This window comes from Tachyglossus aculeatus, unplaced genomic scaffold (genome assembly GCF_015852505.1).
Source record: "Tachyglossus aculeatus isolate mTacAcu1 unplaced genomic scaffold, mTacAcu1.pri scaffold_153_arrow_ctg1, whole genome shotgun sequence".
Lineage (NCBI taxonomy): Eukaryota > Metazoa > Chordata > Mammalia > Monotremata > Tachyglossidae > Tachyglossus > Tachyglossus aculeatus.
Genome location: NW_024044876.1, coordinates 456,525 through 483,970, shown reverse-complemented (window position 1 = coordinate 483,970; position 27,446 = coordinate 456,525). Strand labels below are relative to the sequence as shown.

General features: G+C 48.0%; 1 protein-coding gene across 1 annotated transcript; it reads left to right on the top strand.

Annotated features, from left to right (window-relative positions):
• The first annotated feature begins 24,740 nt into the window (after positions 1-24,740).
• On the top strand, positions 24,741-25,796 carry LOC119923195 (olfactory receptor 1E1-like). The gene has a single exon (XM_038742699.1). The coding sequence runs from the start codon at positions 24,741-24,743 to the stop codon at positions 25,794-25,796; it is 1,056 nt and encodes a 351-aa protein (XP_038598627.1).
• The last annotated feature ends 1,650 nt before the right edge of the window (positions 25,797-27,446 follow it).

Sequence of the window (27,446 nt, the reverse complement as noted above, 5' to 3'; positions counted from 1 at the left end):
AACATGCTTCGGTTACTCTACAGCATCTTCCAGGTTTTGCCTAGTGTTTCAGATCAGATAGCCTGGTTTCTAACCAGAATACTGAGACTTCATAGCAACTGTGAGGTTACAGTGGCAGTAGAAACGTAGAGAAATGCAATCATAGATTTTCTCTCTCCTTCTGCTGACTATTGTCTGAGACTACATCAACTCAAGCAATGATCTAAGCAAATCAGGTGCCTCAATGATCTCAATATTTTAGGGAAAAACCATTAGGAGGCACTTGTCTAGGAAATGCCTCTCAACATGGCAGTAACAAGTAAATGGAAACCAGAAGATAAAACTAAAACAGTGGAGCTGATTCCTAAATTAAGTCCCAACTGTTCCAACTTATTTGAGCTGACTGTTCTTGAGTGGGAGGAGGTAATCAGAAAACCTATAAAAATCTTAATTCATGATAGGGCCAAGTCATCACATAATTATTGCTTTGACAAAACAAATCTTACAAAGTCAGTTAAAAAAGATCAGCAGCATAAAAGTAAAGAAAATATGCAAAATTGAAAAAAGGCAAAATTTTACACCGCAAATTACAGCAAAAAATATAGTAAATTTTTGTGACTGTTTTTACAACAGAATTTACATTTTAAAATTACAGTACTTGACACAAACCTCCCCCTACGTTGCCATAAATGAATTTTACAATCATTCTTTGAAAAAGCACTCAAAGAGACCATTCAATTGTTTCTAAAGTAGTTCTGTCAACATCCTGGAAAACCCGAGTTCTTCAGGGTTTCCCATAATACCTTTAGAGGTCTCAACAAGTCTGAGCCCTCCAGAAACTTAGATAATCTCTCAGCCTGCCCAGGTGGTTTTACACGTGGGGACGAAATTGCACCTTAAACCAAAATATCCACTCCACCCACTTCCTTAGGTTTCCATGTAATCATCTTCAATGTCACCAAACCAGGTCACTTGACATTTGAAGATTGGCAGGTTCTCCTCAGTTTCTCTAGGATCACTGGCTTCGTAACATGAAAAAACCCCCAATGCTTTTGCTGCATAATTGACTGCAATAGTGAACAACATTATTAAAAAGTGGACAAGGGCCCAGCCTATCTGTTGCGGCAGATGGATATCCTCTGGATTCTTGTAAATCAGAAATTACATCACTTTCTGGACAATACAGAAAGAATACAGCATAGAGTCATAGTTGTATTCTTTCATTTCTGCTGTCAGTGAATAGGATGAACAAGAACCTATCATTACAAGGAGGGTTGGTACTCTTGGTTTTGCAGCTACAGACTGCACCTCTGATTAGATTAGATCCCAAGATTCCTGTCTCCCAGCTCCAATTTCACTTTTCCACAGCTCTAGAAACTATCTTGAAAAGCCAAGCCTCTCCTGCAGAACCTCACAGGGCTCTCCGGGCTCCATCGAAAGAAACAGTCCAAGCAACATTACAGCCTGTTTTTGCTGGGGAATGAAAGTGTTAACATTGATGGCGCCCTGAATGAAGGAGGAGTTCCTATTTCAAAGATAAGGGCTAAGTGGATTCCGGGTACAGGACCGAGGATACCTTCAGGCAAGGCAGAGAGCAATTTGCTGCTTCCAGTTGGAAATTGACCAAACATCCTGCTGCATTGTAGGTGGAACTGATTCCCTAAGAGCAGAGTTGTGGTGTCATCATGGCTACTGAATATAAGCAGAGGCAAAAATGACTATTTTTACACAGGAAGAGATCTATTTGAATGATCATGCCAAGTATATGTAATATAAGCTTACAATAAGCCTGCGCAGTAGACTGTTTGGTCAAGGAAGGAAGCTACCAACCTTGCTCTGCCCCCTGAGTGGCGCCTACAAGGAAGACAATTAAAGTGTGTAAAGAAGGACTTGGATTCTAAACCCATCTCCACCACTTGTCTGCTGTGTGAACTTGGGCAAGTCACTTAACTTCTCTGGGCCTCAGTTACCTCATCAATAAAATGGAGGTAAAGACTGTGAGACCCATATGAGACATAGGTTATGTCCAACCACATGATCTTTTATCCATTCCAGTATTTAGAATACATACAGGCACATACTAAACGGTTAACAAATACCGTAAATATTATTATTATTATCCCAGGTGAGAAGTCAGAAACCGGAAAACACCTTGTTTCTCCTTGTTTTTCCTCTTCATGACTCAACGTTGCTCTGGTTCCTGGGTTCATACTTAGGAGGTGAATGTGTGTAATAATGAAGGACGACTACTAACCTGTAAAATAGGCTTTAGTTGGAGGTTTCTGGGGATGAGGCCCAGGTTTCCTTACCCAAACTCCAGGAAGCCAGTCAACACACAGTAAATAGACGCTCGGGACTCCATTCCCGAGAGGCCCGCCCGCCCGCCATCACATCGCGCGACCTTGCTGCTCCCGGAAGGATCCTCTCCTCAGAGCGCGCCGCCACAGACACCTGGGACTCTGTTTCCGAGAGGCTCGCCCGCCCGCCATCACACCGGGCGGCCTTGCTGCTCCCGGAAGGATCCTCTCTTCAGAGCGCCGCCACAGACGCCCGGGACTCCGTTCCCGAGAAGCCCACCCGCCCGCCCGCCCGCCATCACACCGCGTGGCCCCCGCTGCTCCCGGAAGGCTCCCCTCCTCCAAGCGACCCCATAGACGCCCCCTGCTTCCACCCCCCTCCAACTTAAGCGCCCTTCCTTAAAGTGCCCCCCATCCCCCCCCTTCCCGGTCCGGTCCTGACTGACTCTCCCCCCGCCCGCCACCCCAGGTAAAAGGCCATTGTTAGCACCATGTTACATTAACGACAACCTCATTCGCACCTCCTCAGCCCTCCCATGCAAGTTGGCTGTTCGCTCCTCTCCCCAGGTATCTCAGCCCCCTGACCCCCGTTAACAGGTCCACGCTACTCCAGCACATAATAGTTTGTATGTGCTCTCTGTGACATCATTATATGCCAATTTTTATTATTGCCATAGCATGGTAATCGTTAACTACCCCCGTGATGCCATCGCCTACTTATATCATTGCTACTGTTTTATTTCTTCTGCATCTCAATTGTTAACCTCCCGCAGTACTGTCACTCGCCCTGTTGACCTCACCATGAACTTTCAATTCCCTTACTCCCAACTGCCATTCCCATTCCTAACCTTCCCCTTCCCCTCTCCCACCCAGTTTTTTCCCTCCCTCTCACCCACCAAGACCACTCCCCCTCATTCCTCACCAAGGATCCCTCTGTACCAGCGCCAGTCCTCCACTCTTCCCTCCCGGCCCCCTCCCTCCCCTTCTCCCCGCCCCCACCCCACCCCAGTTCTCCTTTCCCATCGCCACCCCTCTTCCCACTCTCCCCGCCCAGGCCCCCACCAACTCATCCCAATCCAAACCCTCCTCACCCCTCGCACCCTTCCCCCTCCCTCCCCTCCCTCGAAAGCTGCTGCCAAGTGTGGCCTCTGGAAACCCGCTCCGTTTTAAGTAAGATCCCTTTAATCCTGGACCTATTCCTTTCCAGCTCTCTACTCCTCCTCGCCCTAACTGAAACATGGCTGTCTCCAGATGACACGGTCTCTTCTGCTGCTCTCTCCAGTGGAAGCCTCTTCTTCTCCCACTCCCCCAGACTCACCGGAAAAGGAGGAGGTGTCGGTTTCCTTCTCGCCCCTCAATGTCGCTGTTGCACTATCCCTCCTCCCTCTTCCCTTTCCTTCCCTTCCTTTGAAGCCCACATTATTCGCCTCTATCACCCCCTCCAGATTCTTGTAGCCGTCATCTACCGCCCTCCTGGCCCCACCTCCAACTTCTTTAACGACTTTGACCCCTTCCTCACCTTCCTTCTCTCCTCCATGCCCACTCTGATCCTCGGAGACTTCAACATCCACATGGATATCCTGATGACTCCTCTGCCACCCGCCTTCTATCTCTCCTCGACGCTGCCAACCTCTTCCTCCACCCCACTTCACCCACTCACCAACTTGGTCATACCCTCGACCTCATCATCTCCTACCGCTGCACTGTGTCCACCATCACCAACTCTGAAATCCCTCTCTCTGATCATAATCTTCTCACCTGCATCCTCACTCACAATCCTTTCCCCTATAAATCCATAATACTCCCTCACAGAGATCTCTGCTCTGTTGACCCCATCCATCTTTCGGAGCACCTCACACCCCACCTCGCCGCCCTCTCCTCTCTACCCAGTCTTGATGATCGGATTAGTGCTCTCAAATCTACCCTTTCTACTCAGCTAGACTCACTCGCTCCCCTTTCCCTTCGACGCTCTCGTACCACTAACCCACAGCCCTGGATGACAGCCACTGTCCGCCTCCTTCGCTCTTATGCTCGAGCTGCTGAACGCTGCTGGCGAAAGTCTAAACACCATGCCAACCTCGTTCACTACAGGTTTATCCTTTCCTGCCCTAACTCAGCCCTCTCCTCTGCCAGACAAAACTGTTTCTCCTCCCTTATTGACACCCATGCCCATCGCCCCCGCCAGCTCTTCCGTACATTCAACTCCGTTCTCAGGCCTTCGGTTCCTCCCCTTCCTCCTTCCCTCATCCCCAACGATCTGGCCTCCTACTTCATTGACAAAATTAAATCCATCAGGTCCGACCTCCCCAAAATCACTTACCCCCTTCTCCAGCCCCCCGGCTCTCAACACTCTCTGCTACTCTCCCATCCTTCCCAGCAGTATCCTCAGAGAAGCTCTCATCCTCCTCTCAAGTGCTACTCCGGCCACCTGTGCTTCTGACCCCATTCCCTCTCATCTCATGAAATCTCTCGCTCCATCCCTTCCCCCTCCTTAACTTCCATCTTCAACCGCTCACTCTCCACTGGTTCCTTCCCCTCTGCCTTCAAACATGCCCATGTCTCTCCCATCCGAAAAAAACCCCTCTCTTGACCCCACCTCACCTTCTAGTCATCGCCCCATATCCCTCCTACCATTCCTTTCCAAACTCCTTGAACGAGTTGTCTTCACGCGCTACCTCGAATTCCTCAACAACAACACTCTCCTCGACCCCTTCCGGTCTGGCTTCTGTCCCCTACATTCCACGGAAACTGCCCTCTCAAAGGTCACCAATGACCTCCTGCTTGCAAAGTCCAACGGCTCATACTCTATACTAATCCTCCTCGCTCTCTCAGCTGCCTTCGACACTGTGGACCACCCCCTTCTCCTCAACACGCTATCTGACCTTGGCTTCACAGACTCCGTCCTCTCCTGGTTCTCCTCTTATCTCTCCGGTCGTTCTTTCTCAGTCTGTTTTGCAGGCTCCTCCTCCCCCTCCCATCCCCTTACTGTGGGGGTTCCGCAATGTTCAGTGCTTGGTCCCCTTCTGTTATCGATCTACACGCACTCCCTTGGTGACCTCATTCGCTCCCACGGCTTCAACTGTCATCTCTACGCTGATGACACCCAGATCTAGATCTCTGCCTCTGCTCTCTCCCCGTCTCTCCAGACTCGCATCTCCTTCTGCCTTCAGGACATCTCCATCAGGATGTCTGCCCGCCACCTAAAACTCAACATGTCCAAGACTGAACTCCTTGTCTTCCCTTCCAAACCCTGTCCTCTCCCTGACTCTCCCATCTCTGTTGATGGCACTACCGTCCTTCCCGTCTCACAAGCCCGCAACCTTGGTATCATCCTCGATTCCGCTCTCTCGTTCACCCTTCACATCCAAGCCGTCACTAAAACCTGCCGGTCTCAGGTCTGCAACATTGCCAAGATCCGCCCTTTCCTCTCCATCCACACCGCTACCCTTCTCGTTCAAGCTCTCATCCTATCCTGTCTGGACTACTGCATCAGCCTTCTCTCTGATCTCCCATCCTCGTGTCTCTCCCCACTTCAATCCATACTTTATGCTGCTGCCCGGATTGCCTTTGTCCAGAAACGCTCTGGACATGTTACTCTCCTCCTCAAAAATCTCCAGTGGCTACCAATCAATCTGCCCATCAGGCAGAAACTCCTCACCCTGGGCTTCAAGGCTCTCCATCACCTCGCCCCCTACCTTACCTCCCTTCTATCCTTCTACAGCCCACCCCGCACCCTCCGCTCCTCTGCCGCTAATCTCCTCACCGTGCCTCGTTCTCACCTGTCCTGCCATCGACTCGCGGCCCACGTCATTCCCCGGGCCTGGAATGCCCTCCCTCTGCCCATCCGCCAAGCTAGCTCTCTTCCTCCCTTCAAGGCCCTACTGAGAGCTCACCTCCTCCAGGAGGCCTTCCCAGACTGAGCCCCTTCCTTCCTCTCCCCCTCGTCCCCCTCTCCATCCTCCCATCTTACCTCCTTCCCTTCCCCACTGCACCTGTATATATGTATATATGTTTGTACATATTTGTTACTCTATTTATTTATTTTACTTGTACATATCTATTCTATTCATTTTATTTTGTTAGTGTGTTTGGTTCTGTTCTCTGTCTCCCCCTTATAAACTGTGAGCCCACTGTTGGGTAGGGACTGTCTCTATATGTTGCCAACTTGTACTTCCCAAGCGCTTAGTACAGTGCTCTGCACACAGTAAGCGCTCAATAAATATGATTGATGATGATGATGATGATGATGACAGTATTCTGCCAGGAGGAGGATACAGGAAAGCCCAGCCGATAAAAGCTCCATTCACATGAATGGATGTTCATTGGGGTTCCATACGGGAGGAGGACCTGAATTGGTAAGTCAATCATTCAGTCAGTCGTTTTCATTGAGTACTTACTATTCATTCATTCATTCAATCAATCATATTTATTGAGCAGTTACTGTATGCAGAGCACTGTACTAAGTGCTTGGGAAGTACAAGTTTGCAGCATATAGAGACGGTCCCTACCCAACAGTGGGCTCACATATTACGTGAAGAGCACTTTACTAAGCTCTTGGGAGAGAACAATATAACAATAAAGCAGACACATTCCCTGCCTCCAAATAGCTTACAGTCTAGAGGATTGTAAATCATTTTGTTCCAGACCCTACCAAAAACCACAGGCATCAGTTGCAAATAGGAACTAGGAGAAGGAACTGCTTGGGGTCCTGACTAACAGCTTTACCTTCCCTGATCCCTCTCTGAGCATGGGCACTTCCACAACCTCTGGAACTCAATGGGAGGAGCAGAGGTGGAGGAAGGCTAGTATTACAATGACTATATCAGACTTAAAAGCTTCTGGCATCAGACCATCTGAAAAGCAGACTGTCTCATATAGATCCTAACAAACGGTCACCCTTATTTTTATGGGTTTGACTTTAAACTTCTTGAAATGACCCTTTAGCCCAAGAAGTAAACATTTTAAATACTTTTTTAAAAATGTTGCATCAAGTCCCGATTGAAAAACTAGCAGCAGTATACCACTTTCACAAGCACTGTAGTCATCTGCATGACTAACAAACACTAATAAGAGCAACCATCCTGGGGACTCAGTCCATTAACCCAAATCTAGTTATGGTTGGAGGCTTTCTATACCCACAATTTCCTTCACTGGATTTTTAAAGTACAAAGGGGCATTTGCCCATTCATTCGTTCATTCATTCATTCAATCATATTTATTGAATGCTTACTATGTACAGAGCACTATACTAAGCGCTTGGAAAATATAATTCAGCAACAAAGAGAGGTCTTTAATAGAGAGAGGTAATCCCTGCCCACACTGGGCTTACAGTCTAGAAAGGGGGAGACAGATATCAAAACAAGTAAACAGAAATCAATATAAATAAATAGAACTATAGATATGCACATATATACAACCTCTCAGAGTCGCACCTGGAGAGTTTCCAGAACTCTACCAGTCTTGACTTTGGGAGGGAGAGTCAAATAGAGGCATATAATAATAATAGTAATAATAATAATAATAATGGTATTCATTGAGTGCTTACTATGTGCAAAGCACTGATCTAAGCTCTGGGGAGGTTACAAGGTGATCAGGTTGTCCCACGTGGGGCTCACAGTCTTAGTCCCCATTTTACAGATAACTGAGGCATAGAGAAGTTAAGTGACTTGCCCAAAGTCACACAGCTGACAACTCACAGAGCCAGGATTTGAACCCATGATCTTTGACTACAAAGTCCATGCTCTTTCCACTGAGTCACGCTGCTTATCTAAGCATTATCTATTCAATTCCTAGCTTTGGAGGTGGCTAGCGAGTGGAAGGCAATCTGATATGAGTCAAAACTCACCTGTGCTGTGCAGCAGCGGCATGGGAGAGAGTCGAGGGCAGAGACTCAGGTTTACTGCGTGGAAGGAGGCAATTGTAAACTGCTTCCGTATTTCCATAGCGTTTTCTCTATACACTACCAAAGTGAATGCAGATGGAGGAGGGGCGTTCTTGAAGAGATGTGTCCATAGCAGCGCTATGGGTCAGAAACAACTCAACAACATAAGACAACAACAACATATATACAGAACTGCTGTGGGGCGGGGAGGGGGGGTGGAGCAAATAGAGTGAGATGGGGCGATGAGGGAAGAGGGGTAGCTGGAGGTAGTTCTCCTGTCTCATCGCCACCCCTCATCCCCCTTAAGGGGGGTCTTAGTCTGGGAAGGCCTCTTGAAGGAAGTGAGCCTTCAGTAGGGCTTCGAAGGGGGGAAGTGTGATTGTCTGACGGATTTGAGGAGGGAGGGCATTCCAAGCCAGAGGTAGGATGTGGGCCAAGGGTAGACGGCGTTACGGGTGAAAACAAGGCATAGTGAGAAGATTAGCACCAGAGGAGTAGAGTATGCGGGCTGGGATATAGAAGGAGAGAAGGGAGAAGAGGTAAGAAGGGGCAAGGTGATGGAGAGCTTTGAAGCCAATAGTGAAGATTTTTTGTTTGATATGAGATTGATAGGCAACCACTAGAGACTTTTGAGGAGTGGGATGACATGCCCAGTATGTTTCTGTAGAAACATAATTCGGGAAGCAGAGTGAAGTAGAGACTTCAGTGGGGAGAGACAGGAAGTTGGGAGGTCAGAAAGGATGCTGATGCAGTAATTCAGTCGGGATAGAATGAGTGACTGTACTAACGCGGTAGAGGTTTGGATGTCAAGGAAAGGACAGGTCTTGGTGATGTTGTGAAGGTGAGACCGGCAGCTTTGGTGACAGATTGGACATGTGGGGTGAATGAGAGGGCGGAGTCAAGGATGACACCAAGGTTGCGAGTTTGTGAGGCAGGAAGGATTCATTTAATCATTTTTATTTAGCGCTCACTGTATGTAGAACACTGTATTAAGCGCTTGAACTTTACTAAGCGCTTGAACTTTACTAAGCGCTTGAAGAATGGTAGTGTGGTCAACAGTAACGGGAAAGTCAGGGAGAGGACAGGATTTGGGAGGGAAGATAAGGAGCTCTGTCTCGGATATGTTGAGTTTGAGATTGCCAAAGAACATCCAAGTAGAGATGTCTTGAAGATAGGAGGAGATTCGTGCCTGGAGGGAGGGAGAGAGAACTAAGGGGAGGGGGATGTAGATTTGGGTATCATCCACATATAGATGATAGTTGAAGCCCTGTGAGGGAATGAGTTCACCAAAGGAGTGAGTGTACATGAAGAATAGAAGGGGACCACGAACTGACCCTTGAGGAAGCCCTACAGTTAGGGGATGGGAGGGGAAGGAGAAGCCAGGAAAGGAGACTGAAAATTAGCAGCCAAAGAGATGAGAGCAGAATGAGGAGGGGACAGAGTTAGTGAAGCCAAGGTTGGATAACATGTTGAGGAGATCGGGGTGGTCAACAGTGTCAAAGGCAGCTGAGGATTCGGATGGAGTAGGAGCCGTTGAGCTTGGAAAGGCGAAGTCATTGGTGACCTATGAGAGGGCGGATTCCGTGGAGTGGAGGGTGTGGACACCAGATTGGAGGGGGTTGAAGAGAGAGTTGGAGGAGAGGAATTCGAGACAGCGTGTATAGATGACTCACTTCAGAAGTTCGGAAAGGAAGGGCAGGAAGGAGATAGGGCGCTAAATGGAGGGGGTTATGGGGTCAAGGGAGGGTTTTTTAGGATGGGGATTCGTGGGCATATATGAAGTCAGAGGGGAAGAGGCGATTGGAGGGTGAGCAGGCGAAGATGGAAGTTATGGAGGGGAGGAGGGACGGGACAAAGTTTTTATAAGGTGGGAGGGAATGGGGTCTGATGAGCAAGTGGAGGGGGTGGCACATGAGGAGGCAGGAGATCTCTGAAGATACTTCTGGGAAGGATGGGAAAGTAGAAGGGTGGTCGAGAGGAAGAGGAGGGGTGATTTTGGGGAGCTCCGACCTGATGATATTATTTTTCATAATGAAGTAGTTGTGGGAAAGGAATGGGGGGGTGGGGGTCTTAGGATGAGGGTGATGGGCATGGGTGTCAACAAGTGAAGAGAAATAGTTTCGCCGGGCAGAGAGGGCACACTTAAAGCAAGAAAGGACAAACTAAAAATGGACAAGGTTGGCCTGTTTCCACCAGCAGCATTTAGCGGCTCAAGCATAAGAGCGAAGGAGGTGGACTGTGGTAGTGATCCAGGGCTGTGGGTTAGTGGTGCAAGAATGATAAAGGGTTAGGGGAGCGAGTGAATTGAGGTGAGTAGAGAGGATGGAGTTGAGAACATCTATTTGTTCATCAAGAGAGGGTAGAGTGGGTAGGGATGCCTATTTGGGGTGTGATGCGCTGAGAGAGATGGATGGGGTCGAGAGCGTGGTGGTCTCTGTGAAGAAATAGTACAGATTTGTGGGGAGGAGTGTGAGAGAGGAGGCAAGTGAGAAGGTTGTGGTTAGAGAGCGGGATTTCAGAGTTGGTGAGGGTGGAGATTGTGCAGCAGTTAGAGATGATACAATCGAGTGTGTCCAAGTGAATGAAGGGGTGAAGTGGAGTGGAGCAGGAGGTTGGAGGAGTTGAGGAGTGATAGAAGGAGGGTGGCAGAGGAGTCACCGGGATCATCGTTGTGGATGTTAAAGTCTCTAAGGATGAAAGTGAGCATGGAAAAAGAGGGAAAGAAGGTGAGAAAGGGGTCAAAATGGTTAAATAATTTGGAGGTGGGACCAGGGGGGCAGTATATGACCGCTACAAGAGTCTGGAGGGGGTGGTAGAGGCTGATGGTATGGGTTTCAAAAGAGGGGAAGGAAAGATAAGGGGGAGGAGGGGTGATGCTGGTAGAAATACTGGCATTCCTGTGCTACTGGCTGCTGCTGTGGAAAATGTCGTTCAGCAAGCACAACCCCAGCGGCAATGAAACTCGACTCAGCTGGATGAGGCTGCCATCTGAATAGGGTGACCACCGATGAAATGCAAAAATACAGAGGCTGGAGTTGGTAGTGATGGTGCTTATCTTGCTGACCTCCCAACCTCCCACCTTTCCCCACTCCAGTCCATCCTTCACTCTACTACCTGGATCATCTTTCAACAGAACCATTCATCCTCTCTCCTAAAATATCTCCAGTGGTTGTCTATCCACCTCCGTATCAAACAAAAACTCCTCATCATTGACATTAAAGCTCTCCATCTCCTTCCCCCTCCTACCTCACTTTGCTTCTCTCCTTCTACAACCCAGCCCACACACTCTGCTCCTCTATTGCTAACCTCCTCACTGTGCCTCAATCTTGTCTGTCTCGCCGATGACCCTTGGTCCATGTCCTACCTGTCTCCTGGAACGCCCTCTCTCCTCAAATCTGCCAAACAATTACTAGCCCTCCCTTCAAAGCCTTACTGAAGACACATATCCTCCAGGAGGCCTCCCGAGACTAAGCCCCACTTTTCCTAATAACCCACTCTCGTCTGGATTGAAGATATAAATGAGTTATCCAAGGGAGTGGATGTAAATGGAGAATAGAAGGGGGACCCAGAACCGGTCCTTGAGGGACTCCCACAATTAGAGGGTAAGAGGAAGAAGAGGAGCCTGAAAAAGAGAATGAGAATGAGTAGCCAGAGAGACAGGAGAACCAGGAGTCTAGGCCACATCCTGCCTCTCGCCCACAACCTCTCACCCACATCCTGCTTCTGTTCTGCAATGACCTACCTCTTCAGGTTAGAAACAATTGCTCTCTCCTACTTCAAGGCCTTATTGAAGGCACAGCTCCTCCTAAAAGCCTTCAATGACTACATCCTCCTCTCCTCTTCCCCTATTCCCTTCTGCATCGCCCTGACTTGCTCCCTTCATTCATCATCCCCACCCCCAACCCTCAGTCCCAAGGTACTTATGTATATGTCTGTAAATTCTTTATTTATTTCTGTATATTTATGTCTGTCTCTTCCTCTAGGCGGTGAGCTCATTGTGGGCAGAAAATATGTCTGTCTTTTAATTGTACTCTCCCAAGCGCTTACTACAGTGCTTTGTGCACAGTACGTTTTCAATAAATGAATTTGAATGAAAGCAGGGGACAGTGTCAGTGAAACAGGGACAATATTTCCAGGAGATGAGGAGTTTGATGATGTCGAAGGCAGCTGAGAGGTCGATGAGGATTAGGACGGAGAACAGACGACTGGATTTTTCAAGATCCTCGACCTCTCAGCTGCCTATGACGCTGTGGACCATCCCCTTCTCCTCAATACGTTATGCAACCTTGGCTTCACGGACTCCGTCCTCTCCTGATTCTCCTCATATATCTCCTGCCATACATATATCTCCTGCCACACATTCTCAGTCTCCTTGGTGGGCTCCTTCTCCCTCTCGAATCAACTTACTGTAGGGGTTCCTCAAAAGTCAGTTTTTGGCCCCCTTCTGTTTTCCATCTATACTCACTCCCTTGGTAAACTCATTCGCTCCCATGGCTTCAACTACCATCTGTACGCAGATGCAAAGTAAACATACTTGTTCCGTTTTGCTGTCTGTTTCCCCCTTCTAGACTGTGAGCCCGTTATTGGGTAGGTACTGTCTCTATATGTTGCCGAATTGTACTTTCCAAGCTCTGTACACAGTACGTGCTCAATAAACACGATTGAATGAATGAATGAATGAATGCCCTAAATCTCTGCCCTGCATCCCTCCCCCGTGATTTCTGTAAAGGAGTCAGTGAGGGAGGGAGGTCTTAGTTCCTTCATTCACAGTTCACAGCATTTGGTAAAATCCTCCCTTTACTCTCCTTCAAAAGTGCTACCATGCTGATCCAAGCTGGTCTGGGAGTCAGAAGGCTATGGATTCTAATCCTCACTCTGCCCTTGTCTGCAATGCGTTCTTGGACACGTCACTTCACTTCTCCGGGCCTCAGTTCCCACATCTGTAAAATGTGGATTAAGACTGGGAGCCTGATGTGGGACAGAGACTGTGTCTAACCTGACTATTTTGTATCTCTTCCAGTGCTTAGTATACTGACTGGCCATAACATTTAACAAATTCCATATTTGTCTTTCCTCTGGGCCTCAGTTCCCTCATCTTTACATGCGGATTAAGAATGTGAGCCCTATGTGGGACAGGCACTATATCCTACCTGACTAACTTGTCCCAGGGCTTAGAACAGTCTTGGTACATAGTAAGCAGCTCTGGTGCTCTGGATAAGGAGATCCGTCTTGGAAATGTTGAGTTTGAGGTGGCGGGAGGACACCCAAGTAGTGATATCCTGAAGGTAGAAGGAGATATGAGCCTGGAGGGAGGTAGGGAGGACAGGAAAGGAGGTATAAATTTGGGTGTCATCCACATAGAAACTATACTTGAAGCCGTGGGAGCGAATTAGTTCACCAAGGGAGTGAGGGTAGATGGAGAATAGAAGGGGAATGAAAACTGACCCTGAGGGACTCTTACAGTTAGGGGATGGGAGGGGGAGGAGGATTCCGTGAAGGAAACTGAGAATGAACGGCCAGAGAAATGAGAGGAGAACCAAGGGAGGATGGAGTCCGCAACCTTGGTGTCATCCTCGACTCCATTCTCTCATTCACTCCACAGATTCAATCTGTCACCAAAACCTGCCGGTCTCACACAACATGGCCAAGATCCGCCCTTTCTTTTCCATCCAAACCGCTACCTTGCTGGTTCAATCTCTCATTCTATTCCGACTGGATTACTGCATCAGCCCCCTCTCTGATCTCCCATCCTCCTGCCTCTACCGGCTTCAGTCTATACTTCACTCTGCTTCCCGGATTATTTTTGTACAGAAACACTCTGGGCATGTTACTCCCGTCCTCAAAAATCTCCAGTAGCTACCAATCTGCGCATCAGGCAGAAACTCCTCACCTTCGGCTTCAAGGCTCTCCATCACAGACTGTGAGCCCACTGTTGGGTAGGGACTGTCTCTATACGTTGCCAATTTGTGATTCCCAAGCGCTTAGTACAGTGCTCTGCACACTGTAAGCGCTCAATAAATACGATTGATGATGATGATTACCTCTCCCGCTCCTACCTCACCTCCCTTCTCTCCTTCTACAGCCCAGCCTGCACCCTCCGCTCCTCTGCTGCTAATCTCTTCACCGTGCCTCGTTCTCACCTGTCCCGCCGTCCACCCACAGCCCAAGTCATCCCCCTGGCCTGGAATGCCCTCCATCTGCCCATCCGCCAAGATAGCTCTCTTCCTCCCTTCACGGCCCTACTGAGAGCTCACCTCCTCCAGGAGGCCGTCCCAGACTGAGCCACTCCATCACCCCCGTCTTACCTCCTTCCCTTCCCCACAGCACCTGAATATATGTATATATGTTTGTACATATTTATTACTCTATTTATTCATTTATTTTACTTGTACGTATCTATTCTATTTATTTTATTTTGTTAATATGTTTGGTTTTTGTTCTCTGTCTCCCCCTTCTAGACTGTGAGCCTACTGTTGGGTAGGGACTGTCTCTATATGTTGCCAACTTGTACTTCCCAAGCGCTTAGTACAGTGCTCTGCCCACAGTAAGCGATCAATAAATATGATTGATTGAATGATTGATTGATCAATAAATACGATTGAATGAATGAATGAATGGAATCAGTGAAGCCAAGTTTGGATAAGATGTTGAGGAGAAAATGGTGGTAGACAGTGTCAAAGACAGCTCAGCGGTCGAGGAGGATTAGGGTAGAGTAAGAGCCGTTGGATCTGGCAAGAAGGAGGTCACTGATGACCTTTGAGAGGGTAGTTTCAGTGGAATGGAGGTGGCAGAAGCCAGATTGGAGGGGGTCCAGGAGAAATTTGGAGGAGAGCATGTCCAACTCTGACTTGCTCAGTTGGAAAGAATATTGCAGTCAAATGACTACCAACTCTATTGTACGTTCCCAAGCGCTTAGTATAGTGCTCTGCACACAGTAAGTACTCAATAAATACTACTATTTGATTGGAACTAGTCTAGTAAAAAACCTTTAAAAATCACAAGCTTTCTAGGAATGAAAATTTGACTATATTTGAGGTGTTCAGAGTCTCGAAAAGCAGCATTCATTTTTTGCCTCTTTTTAATATATTTAGTTATATGTCTGAGGATATGAGTGGGAACAAAGCAGCATGGCTTTACTGAGAATCAGTATGGTTAAGTTTATAGAGCACGGGCTGTTAGAAGGACCTGGGTTTTCATCTTGGCTTTGCCACATGTCTGCTATGTGACCTTGGGCAAGTCACTTAACTTCTCTAGGCCTCAGGTACCTCATCTATAAAATGGGAATTAAGAGTGTGAGCCCATGTGAGACAGGGACTGTGTCCAACTTGATAAACTTGTATCTACCCCAGTGTTTAGAACAGCACTCGGTACATAGTGAGTGTTAAAGAAGTACCATTATTATTTATTGTTATTATTATTAAAAAAGGAGTACAACTAATAGCTACCCATCAGTGGGTTTCTCTTTTTCGATTTAATAATTGTATTTGGTTAGCACTTGTTATGAGACCAAGCACTGCGATAGATAAAATACAATCAGAAAAAGTCTCCATCCCACATGGGGCTCACAGTCTAAGAGGAAGGAGGAGGAGGTATTTATGCTGCCTTTACAAATGAGGACACCTAGTGACAGAGAAGTTAAGTAATTTGCCCAATATTATATATAGGTGAGTGGCAAAGTCAGGATTCAAATGCAGGTCTCATGATTCCTAATCCTGTGCTCTTTCTACTAGGTCACATTTCTACTCTCTCCTTCTACACTCAAACTCATAATCACTCTCACACTCTCATATTGCAACCCAGCCCTAACAATTTGCTCCTCTAATAATAACCTTTTCACCGTGCTTCATTCTTACCTGTCTCATCTCTGACCCCTAGCCCAGATCCTGTCTCTGGCCTGAAGTACCTTCTCCCCTCAAATCAGACAGACAATTACTCTCCGCACCTTCAAAGCCTTATTGAAGACACATCCCCTCCAAAAGGCCTTCCCAGACTAAGCCCCCCTTTCCTCTTCTCCCCCTCCCTCCGCGTCTTTCTGACTTACTGTCTTTGTTCTTCCCCACTACCAGCCCCATAACACTTATGTATATATCTGTAACTCAGTTTTTTGTATTTATTTCTGTCTCCCCACTCTAGACTGTAAGGTTGTTGTGGGCAGGAAATGAGTCTGTTTATTGTTGTATTGTACTCTCCCAAGTACTCAGTACAGTGCTCTCCACACAGTAAGTACTTAGTAAATACAATTGAATGAATAAATAAATTAATAATAATAATGATAATGACATTTATTAAGCGCTTACTACGTGCAAAGCACTGTTCCAAACGCTGGGGAGGTTACGAAGTGATCAGGTTGTCCCACCGCGGGGCTTGGTGTTAATCCCTATTTTACAGATGAGGTAACTGAGGCCCAGAGAAGTGAAGTGATTTGTCCAAAGTCACACGGCTGACAATTGGCAGAGCCGAGATTTGTACCCATGACCTCTGACTCCAAAGCCCGTGCTCCTTCCACTGAGCCACACTGCTTCTCATGAATGTATGAATGAATGAATGATTGAATGAACTGCTGCTGTTAGAAGTCCTAAAATTCAACAAAGTGCCCACAGGGAAGCCCATGTGAAAAACCTAGTAAATTGCACTGGCCAGTTCTGGGTTCTGAGGCTGCCAGCCCTGACTTCTGAGACGCTGGATCAAGCATGAAGTCGGAGGCATCAAGATGCTACCTGAGGAGCAGCATGCCATAGTGGATAGAGCACTGGCCTGCAAGTCAGGAGGTCATGGATTCTAATCCTGGCTCTGCCACTTGTCTGTTGTGTGACCTTGGGCAAGTTACTTCACTTCTCTGTGCCTCAGTTACCTTATCTATAAAATGGGGATTGAGACTATGAGCCCCCTATTGGACAGGGGCTCTGTCCAACCTGATTTGCTTGTATCCACCCCAGTGCTTAGTACAATGCCTGGCACATAGTAAGGACTTGAGAAATACCACAATTAATAATAATAATAATAATAATAATAATAATAACTGGTTCCAGAAGATACAGCAGAAAGGTCAATATCCCTCCAATCTGGAGCCAGCCCTTGGAAGAGAGGCCCAGGACCATCTGCCCTGTGTGCAGATTACAGAAGCTGAATGTCAGAGTGCTTGTGTGATGAACAAGGACTAAATTAACTAGCAGGGGTTCTCCCTCTACTCGTGGAACAGGGCAGGTAGAAAATAAAGTGATGGTGATACTGAGATAGAGTTTGAGCTTTAGAGACCTCACTGTACGTGTAGCCTAAATCTCCCAGAAACATAGATTTTAACTAGATAAAAATAAACCTAACTGATCCACATCTATGACCCCTGCTTGCTGAGTTGGGTGTTGGGGATTGAACACCACCCCAGGCAAGCAGTCCTTGTTTTGCCATGCCAATAAACCTGTTGACAAAATGCAGGGAAGATAAATGTTCTCAAAGAGTGTTTGCAAGCAGGCAAGTCTTTTGACAAGTGGGTAAATGTGATGGGGAATGACATACCCCAAGGGCTCTAGTTTGGTTTTGAGTGTGGGGGCAAATTAGGGCAGGGCAGTAGTGGGGGCGCATTGAATGGTCAGAACTCTGTACGGACTGATGAGAACCTACGAGAGGGAAATAGGTAAGGACGGGGAAAGGAAGTTAGAAAGTCAGAAAGGGACCTGGAGAGAAGGGAAAGGGGAGAGAAGAGGGTGAGAAGCAGTGTGGCCTAGGAGATGGAGCATGGGTCTGGGAGTCAGTAGGAACTGGGTTCTAACCCTGACTCCTCCACTTGTCTGCTGTGTCACTTGGGTAAGTCACTTCACTTCACTGGGTTTCAGTCACCTCATCTGTAAAATGGGGATTAAGACTGTGAGCCCTGTGTGGGACAGGGACTGAGTCCAACCACATTATTCTGTATCTAATCCAGCTTTTAGTACAGTTCCAGGCACATAGTAAATCCTTAATTAAAAAAATGGGGGGAAATAAGGGGAAAAGGAGAGGAAGGGAGTCAAGGTGTTCACCATGGCTGCTGTAGTATTTTTCACCCAGAGTCTGGTCAAGGCAAGCCTCCTACCCTACCAGCCTCAGTGACCCAGGGTGGAGTCTCTCAGTGATGTTCCTATGGGGTTGAAATGCAAGTTTTGATGCCCTTACCTCCCATGGACTCCCGCACTCTTCTATTCCTAGAGCTAAATGGAGTGACTGGACTCAGGACAGGGAGTGGTAGAATGGGGCTGAATTCCAGCTAGTTTCGAAGAGAGGAATAGGGAGGTGATAGAGTATGTACAGCAGCACCTTAACCATGGTCAGACAAGAGGGGTTCTAGTTCTGGGGGAGTCCCCTTGTTCAACCATCTCCTCCCACCCACCTTCACGCTCCATTGCTTCCACACCCTGATGTCCAACTACCTTTTCACCTTCTCATAGAACACACTGTCAACTTCCTACCCCATCCCTCTCATGCTTTAACCAAATTGGACACCCCCTGAATTTCATAATCACTAGTCACTGTACAATCACTAACCTCATCAACTCTGGAATTTAACTTTCTTACCACATTCTCTTGCCCGTTTTCTCTTTCACACATGTCCTCCTGGAAAACGTCCAATTTTTTTTACCCCCTCCATTTATCCAAAGCCACCACAGCCTCTTTGGCTTTCCTACCCAAACTCCTCTGTCGTGGTGAACAAATTTATGCCCTCAACTCTGCCCTCTCCACCAACTCACCTCCCTTGCTACATCTCTCTCCATTCAGGAATCTCACACCCATCTCCTGTAATGAACCACCCTTACTCCATTCACATGCTTGTACTATAGAGTGTTGATGGTGGAAATTTAGGCATTGGGTCGACTGTCCATCTGAAACTCTCACTCATCTGCTATGTAACTCTGCGTCTTCTGCCCAGCCACACTTATTTTCCTCCCATATAGACTTCCATGCCTACTGCCCACATCTTCTATTCTACATTCTTGCCTCCCTCTTTAAATCCCCAGTCCTCCCTTTTCCCTCCTCTTTCAACACGGAAGACCAAAATTGAAAGATATGTTTGGGCTGGAGAGGAGATTTGGGAGTCATTACTTAGAGGTGGTAGCTAAAGCCAGGGACAACGATGAGTTACCCATTTAGTTGGAGGGACCCAGAGCAGAGTAATAATAATAATAATAATAATAATAGTTAAACTCTTACTCTCTACCAAGAACTGTACTATGCACTGGGGTAGGTATAAGATAATCAGGCCCCACGTAAGCCTTACAGTCTAAGTAGGAGGGAGGTATTGAATCCCTGTTTTGCAGATGAGGTAGCTGAGGCATAGAGAAAGGGAAATGACTTGCTCAAGGTCATTCAGTAAGCAAGTTGCCAGGATTAGAACCCAAGTCTTCTGACTTCCACACCCAGCCTCTTTCCACTAGGTCACGTTGTCATGTGGGTTGCCCACATTTATTGGATGAGAGGACAATTCAGAGGCAGGCAGAGAACCAGGAGTGTCCTTAAAACAAGACAGAGAGACTCAGGAAGGAAATGGTGATTGACAAGTGAAGGATCCCTCCAATTATCGACCAATTTTCCTCCTATCTTTCCTCTCCAAACCCTTTAAATGAGTTGTCTACACCTGCTGCCTCCACTTAGTTTCCTATAAATTTATCCTTGATTCTCTTCAATCTAGTTTCCAAACTCCTCACTCCACAGAAACTCCCTCTCTGAAGTCACCGATTACTTTCTTCTTGCCAAACCAGATGGCCTCCTTGATCTCTCAGCTGCCTTCGATACTGTGGACCACCCCTTTTTCCCTGAAACTATATCCAACCTTGGGTTCACCGATACTGTCCTCTCTTGGTTCTCCTTCCATCTCGCTGACAGCTCCTTCTCAGTCTCTCTCACCAGCTCTCCTTTGCCCCCCATCCTCCTACAGTAGAGGGCTCTTAAGGTCCAGTTCTGGGTCCCCTTTTATTTTCTAACTAAACTGACTCCCTTGGAGAATTCATTCACTCCCACGGCTTCAACTACTATCTCTCCGTGGCTGATGCTCAAGTTTACCTCTCCAGCCTTGACCTCTCCCCTTCTCTGCACTTGGGCATTGTTTCCTTCCTTCAAAACATCTCTACCTGGATATCCCTCCAACACCTTAAAGATAACATGTCCAAAACTGAACTTCTCATCTTCCCACTCTAACTCGTCCTTCCCCTGACTTCCCTGTCACTGTAGACAGTACCACCATTCTCCCTGTCTCACATTGCCCCTAACTTTGGTGTTAGCCTCGACTCATCTTTTTCATTCAACCCACATATTCAATGTCACCAACTCCTGTCGGTTCAACCTTCACAACATATCTGAAATCAGCCTTTTTGCTCCATCCAAACTGCTACCACATTAATCCAAGCACTTATACTATCTCTTCCTGACTCCTGCATTGGCCTCCTTGGTTATCTCTCTGCCTCCTGTGTCTCTCCACTCCAGTCCACACTTCGCTCTGCTTCCTGGATTATTTTTTCTAAAGAACACTTTCCTCAACTCCTCAAGAACCTCCAGTGCTTAACAATCGATCTCCACATCAAACTCCTTACCATCAACGTTATAGCACTCAATCATCTTGCCCCATCCTTCCATACTTTCCTGACATCTTACAACAACCTAGCCCTTACACTTCACTCCTCTAATGACAACCTACGTACTGTATCTAGATAATAATAATAATAATAATAATAATAGTATTTAGTAAGCACTTACTATGTGCACTGTTCTAAGAGCTGGGGAGGTTACAAGGTGATCAGGTTGTCCCACGGGGGGCTTACAGTCTTAATCCCCATTCTACAGATGAGGTAGCTGAGGCACAGAGAAGTTACGTGACTTGCCCAAAGTCACACAGCTGACAATTGGTGGAATCGGGATTTGAACCCATGACCTCTGACTCCAAAGCCCATGCTCTTTCCACTGAGCCACGCTGCTTCTCTGATCTCGTCTTAATTCACCACTGACTTCTCACTCAAAGTCTGCCTTTTGTCTAGAACGATCTCCCTTTTCTTATTCAACAGACAATCACTCTCACTACCCTCAAAGCTTTATTGGAGACACACCTTATCCAAGAGGCCTTTCCTAAGTATGCCCTCATTTTCTCTTCTCCTACGCTTTTCTGCACTGCCAATATACTTGGATTATCACCCTTAATTAACCCCTCCCTTAGTTCCAAGGAATTCATTCACATATTAATTGTCTCGCACTCTAGACTGTAATCTCATTATGTGCAGGGAACGTGTCTATCAACTCTGTTATATTGAATTTTGCACTCCATAAATACAATTGATCGATAGTGTACTAAGTGCCGAAATGCCTACTGTATGATGAGCACTGTCCTGGATGCCTAGTCTGGGCATAATGCTAATCTGAGAGTCTTTTGTTTGTGAAGTGCTGTCCCAAAGACTTACAGAGTAGACAGAAGGAAAGGGAGCAGCCCCATCTTCGAGGGACTTCCAGTGTAATGGGAGAGACAGCAGGCACGAAATGACAGAATAGTTCCTGTCAAGAGAGAGCAATGACACTGGGAATTGACCTGACAGATCGATGGACTAGCAAAAATTTAAAAATGACTCCCAAGCAGGTCAGGCAGATGAGTTTTGCACTTTTCCCGTGAGTAGTTCTCTCAATCAATCAGTCAATCAATCAATGATGTTTATTGAGCACTTACTGTATGCAGAACTTGGGAGAGTACAATACATCAGCATTGGTAAACGTGTTCTTTCCCCACACAGAGTTCACAGTAAAGAGGAGGAGACAGAGATTAAAATAAATTACTGATGAAGTAATTCAGAGAGTTCAGGGATATGTATTTAAGAACTCTAGGCCTGCTCTCAGCTCCACTTCACTGTAACTGTGCCCCAGAGGGGTAAGTGGGCCCTGAGTGTGTGGGTAGGCCTGTGGTGCCAACTGGACCCTGGGGATGTGGGCGGGACCTGCGGACTGAAACTCTGGGGAGGGTTTTCTGGGGCACTATCATTTCAGTATCCAGCCCCAGGAGGTGAATTAGTGGAGGCACAGAGGGGATCTGGGGAGTGAGGGGGAATGTACCCAGGGGATCCTACATGCCAGCAGCCTCATAAGGACTGGGGAACCAGCTGAATGGGTAGGCAGCTCTAAGATTAGCGTGGAGCAGAGCGGGCACGGTGGTAAGGAGTGGGTCAGGAAGTAATCTTTCCAGTAGTCCTCGACACGTCTTTGTGGGGGTGCAAGATAAACCAAGATCTGGATATCTGGGCTGTGGCAGAGTTTGGGTAGTGGTGAACTCTTAGGGAGCTGGGGAGGTTATCCGAACACTGTTTTTTATGGTATGTGTTACACACTTACGAGGTGCCAGGCACTGTACTAAGAGCTGGGGTAGATATAAACTAATCAGATTGTATACTGTTCATGTTTCATGTGGGGATTTCAGTCTTAAACCCCATTTTACAAATGAGGCAAATGAGGCACAGAGAAAGAAAGTGACTTGGCCAAGTTCTTATAACAGAGATTGGCAGAGCTGGGATTCGAACCCAGGTTCTTCTGACTCCCAGGCCCGTGTTCTATGATGGGGAGGAAGGAAACCAAATCCACTCAAGACACGAGCCCCAAATTAGAGGCTGGGGGCTTCGTGGTGCCTCAGGGAAGAGGACACCTGGCTCCCAGCTTCTCCCCTGTACGGTGTCAGATGAATTCAGGGCCTCAAAAGGCTCAGGCCCCGGGCCCAGGTATGCAGGGGCCCTGGCTAACTCCCCAAATTTCACCTTCTCTAGACCTGGCCAAGATAGCCAAAGCTCAAGCCAGGATAAAGATTGAGTCCTGGTTAAAATAGTGGGTGCAAAGCAGCCTGTGCCCTCATGTCTAGTTCTAAAAAGGAACACTGCCCCATAGGTACCAAGGCATAGGTAGCACGAGAGAGAAGCTTGCATGCCCCAGGAGCGCCATTAAACCTGCCACCGCCTCTGCCTTCTCTCCCTTCTTCCCAGATAGCCCACCCGAGGGGCTGTGGATGGAGTGCTCTCACCTGTCACCCGGGGACGGGTTCGTTCGGGAATTGGCGCTGTGAGAGAGAGAGAGAGAGAGACCGGGGACAGAAAGCCCGAGTTTTATACAAAATTTATTCCAAGGGGAGAATTGAATTATTTGAGTATTTTGGAGACAGTGAATTGAATTATTTGATTATTTTGGACGAGGCGAATTGAACCTCCCTTTAGAGAGGAATATGATTGCTTAATTATATTAGAGCTTTCCTACTGGGAGGAGTATACATACGTGTTATTCGTGCATGGCAAAACCCCCCAGGTCTCACCCAGGAGGAATTGCTTATAGTTTGTTTGCATGTTTTGAGGCGGCTAGCTCTCACCCACGTGCACTTCCCACTTGGGAGGAATCCACTTATGTGTTACACACCCATGGCAAAGCGCCTGACTTTCAGCCCCACAAATGTTCAGAGGTACGGGACCCTCACCCCTCCCACGGCTCCTCACTTGGTGCAGGCAGAGCGGGCATCTCACGTTCTGGGCAGAAATGACCTGCAGCCGACAGCTGCAAGTCTTGATCTGCTGCCCAGAAGGTCAGAGGCCGCAGGTATTTATCACCTGTGCTTCGAGGTCATTCCAGCTTCCGGCCTCAGTTTATACAATCTCTACCCTCCCGCGTCCTCCATACCTAATTTAATTGGCACAGGGGCGAGGGAACACCTTCAAAGCCCTACTGAGAGCTCACCTCCTCCAGGAGGCCTTCCCAGACTGTACACCTTTTTCTTTTCCTCCTCCCCATCCCCCCCGCTCTACCTCCTTCCCCTCCCCACAGCACCTATATATATGTTTGTACAGATTTATTACTTAATTTATTTTACTTATACATATTTACTATTCTATTTATTTTATTTTGTTAATATGTTTTGTTTTATTGTCTGTCTCCCACGTCTAGACTGTGAGCCCGTTGTTGGGTAGGGACCGTCTCTATATGTTGCCAACTTGTACTTCCCAAGCGCTTAGTATAGTGCTCTGCACACAGTAAGCGCTCAATAAATACGATTGAATGAATGAATGATTGAATATTACCTGCTTGGGCTGTCAATCTAGCAGTTTTGGTTGTGAGGGCGGTGTCCTTCCAAGTTCCACCTTGCTGGCGCTGTAACATTTGACCTTGAGATTATGGGTACCCCGGGGTCACCTTGGGAGAAGGGGTGAACACAAATAGATGCTCTTCACCAATGCTGATCACACCTGGCCCTGGCTGTTCATCTCCAGGAGGAAGGCCGGTGATTCTGTGGCTAGGAGGGGGTCCCTAGATTCATTCATTCATTCAATCGTATTTATTGAGCGCTTACTGTGTGCAGAGCACTGTACTAAGCGCTTGGGAAGTACAAGTTGGCAACATAATAGTGCCAACTAGATGGTGCTGCATAGAGGTGGGAAGATATGAATGTGTTGTGTAAGTGCCATAGAGGTGACCCTTGTCTGCCAGTTCTGTACTAAGGGGGGAGGGGGCGGGTGTAGGATGTGGATCCACACCATCCAGACCAGGACACAACTGGGATGGGGACTGGCAATCAAGTCAGGGAGTTCTGTATTGGAAGTGGTGGTGGGGTGTGGACGATGCCTCGGGGTAAGCAATGGCAAGAAGATCCATCAGGAGATAAATCCATGGTCCACATAGCCCTTGACTCCTCCCTGCCCACTGCTTGCAGGAGATCCCTGAGACCCAACCTCACCATGGATCCACAGAACCAATCCACCGTGACCGAGTTCATCCTCCTGGGTCTGTCCAGTACCACAGAATTGCAGCCGATCATCTTCATGCTGATCCTCACCATGTACCTGATCAACCTGGATGGAAACAGCCTGATCGTCACGCTCGCCTGGACTGACCCCAAGCTGTGGACCCCCATGTTCTTCCTGCTCAGCCAGCTCTCCTGCGTGGACATGGCCTTCTCCTCAATCACCGTACCACAGTTCCTAGTCCACATCTTCTCCAAACATAAAGCCATCCCTTATGGAAGCTTCTTTGTCCAGATGACCTTTTTCTTGGCTGTGGGCAACATGGAGGGTTACGTGCTGGCCACCATGGCCTATGACCGCTACGTGGCCGTCTGCATGCCCCTGCACTATGCCGCAGTCATGACCCAGGAGCTCTGCATGCGCGTGATGGTTGGGTCCTGGGTCCTGGTGACCCTTCATGGTGCTCTGCATGGCATCCGGCTGTATGTGGCATCCTACTGCAACATTCGCATCCTGCACTTCTTCTGTGACATTCCCTTCCTGGTGTCACTTGCCTGCCCCAAGCCCTTTCTGAATGACCTGGTGGTCTTCACCGAGGGAATCTGTGTAGTCGTCTCCCCCTTCCTCTTCATCTTGGCCTCCTATACCCGCATCGGAGCTGCCGTGCTACACCTGCGCTCGGCTGAAGGGCTGCACAAAGCAGTGTCCACCTGCGGCTCCCACGTGTTGGTGGTGACACTGTTCTATGGCACGGTAATCCGCTTGTACTTCCAGCCCCCCGGCCACTCCAGCCTGGAGCAGGACCGACGTGTTGCTGTCTTCTACACGGTGGTATCTCCCATGCTGAACCCGCTCATCTACAGCCTGAGGAATCGTGATGTCCAGGGGGCTACGTGCAGGCTTCTGAGGAAGGGCTTTTGGCGGCCCAGCTGACAAGCCAATACCTTACCATCCCCTCTTCCCCTTTTCTCTGATCAATCCTTACCTCAGACCCCTAATCCCCTTGTACACGCTAAAGAGGGAATTTGGAGCCACTATATACACCCGGGATGGCCAGAGATGGCAGTCTGATTTGGCCTGTGGACATCATTTGGAGTAGCCCGGCCACCCCACTGGTCTTCTGGAAGTATGCCCCATTCTTGCTCGGTTTAGCTGATTGCCAATAGTACTTGAGCCCCCTGTGGTAGGGTTAATGCTAGAACTGTCCCAGGAAGAGTTTCCATCTTCGGTTAGCCTCCTGTGCAGAACTGAGTCGGGGGACTCAGCTAGAGGTGGAGGGGATCCGGTCTGGGGACTTAGCCAGTGCAGTCTGGGGTGCAGAAAGGAACATAACAAGAAGATAGTGAATCTAGGTTTGTTCGTGAGATAAAAACCCTGTTCATACGTCCACTTTGGACAGGCCAGATAAGGCCAGGTTGATTGGGAAGCAGGCGTCCAGGTGGCCAAATCCAGGTGGGCAGACAATACACCAGGGCACTGACTCAGGGGTACCTCTGTGTTGTGGGACTGGATTTGTTGAGATGCTCTGTTACCTGTAATGATGTCATCTTGTTCTCAGCTCTTTTCCCGCTCCATACTGATGCTGCACGTGTTCAGTATTGCTGCTGCTGCTGCTGATGGCTCTCCTGAACACCCACACCAGCTTTGAATTCAGTGAGTCATGACTTTTTTTTGGTATTAAAAGGGGAAAGGGTATGAATCTATAGCTCCTCAACTCTCAACATGTCCAGGTGGGGCCAACTTTCTGAGAGTGAGGGTGGAAGACTGCCATGCTAGAATAGAACTGTACCAGACACTGATCACTGGACGGTTCCCGTGTCATTTCAGAGGGCTGAAACTAGGAGTCATGGGATGGTGACAGTGATTCCTTGTGATTCTCAGATGGTCTGCTAAGGAAGCTCCGGTAGTTGGGGATGTGGTCGGGGTGGATGCTGGGGTCCCATGATAGCAGCAAACTTAGGCAGGGGTGGGATGTGGCGGGGAACAGACTGGTTGGACATAGGATCGGGAGGGGCGGCCACAGAAGCAAGGAGGAGGAGGAGGTCCCGACCCTCACTGGCTAATCTCAACCCTTCGTAGTGGGACTCTAAACTTTGGAGGGAACATGGGGAATTTCTGCCCATTTTCTGGTGGTCTGATCCCACTACCCTAGGGATCCGACTTCCACAAGGCTGCCCTGGTGGGGACAGTCAGGAAGGTCATGAGTGCCTGAGCTGAGTCTTGGGGAAGGACGCAGCCGAGTGAGGCCTGTTGTACCTTCACTGCATTATGATAAAGCTTCTCATCATCACTGACCAGTTGCTGAGCTGGTTACTGCTCCTCTTTGCCATCACCTAAACCTGGCTCTTCCCAGATGACACTCTCCCCTGCCGTTATCTCTAGAGGTACCTCATCTTTTCCCATTCCCTGAGATGCCCTGGGAAAGGGGGAGGAGTCGGCTTCCTTCTTGTTCTCCAATGCCATTTTCACACGATTCCACCTCCCTATCTCTCTGTTTCCCTTTCTTTGAAGCCCATATCACCCAACTCTATCACCCTCTCCAGATGCTATTCACAGTCATCTAGCGCCACCCAGGCCCCACCT

Coding starts and splice junctions, on each gene's coding strand:
- LOC119923195 (XM_038742699.1), top strand. CDS start 24,741: ATGCCTCGGGGTAAGCAATGGCAAGAAGATCCATCAGGAGATAAATCC.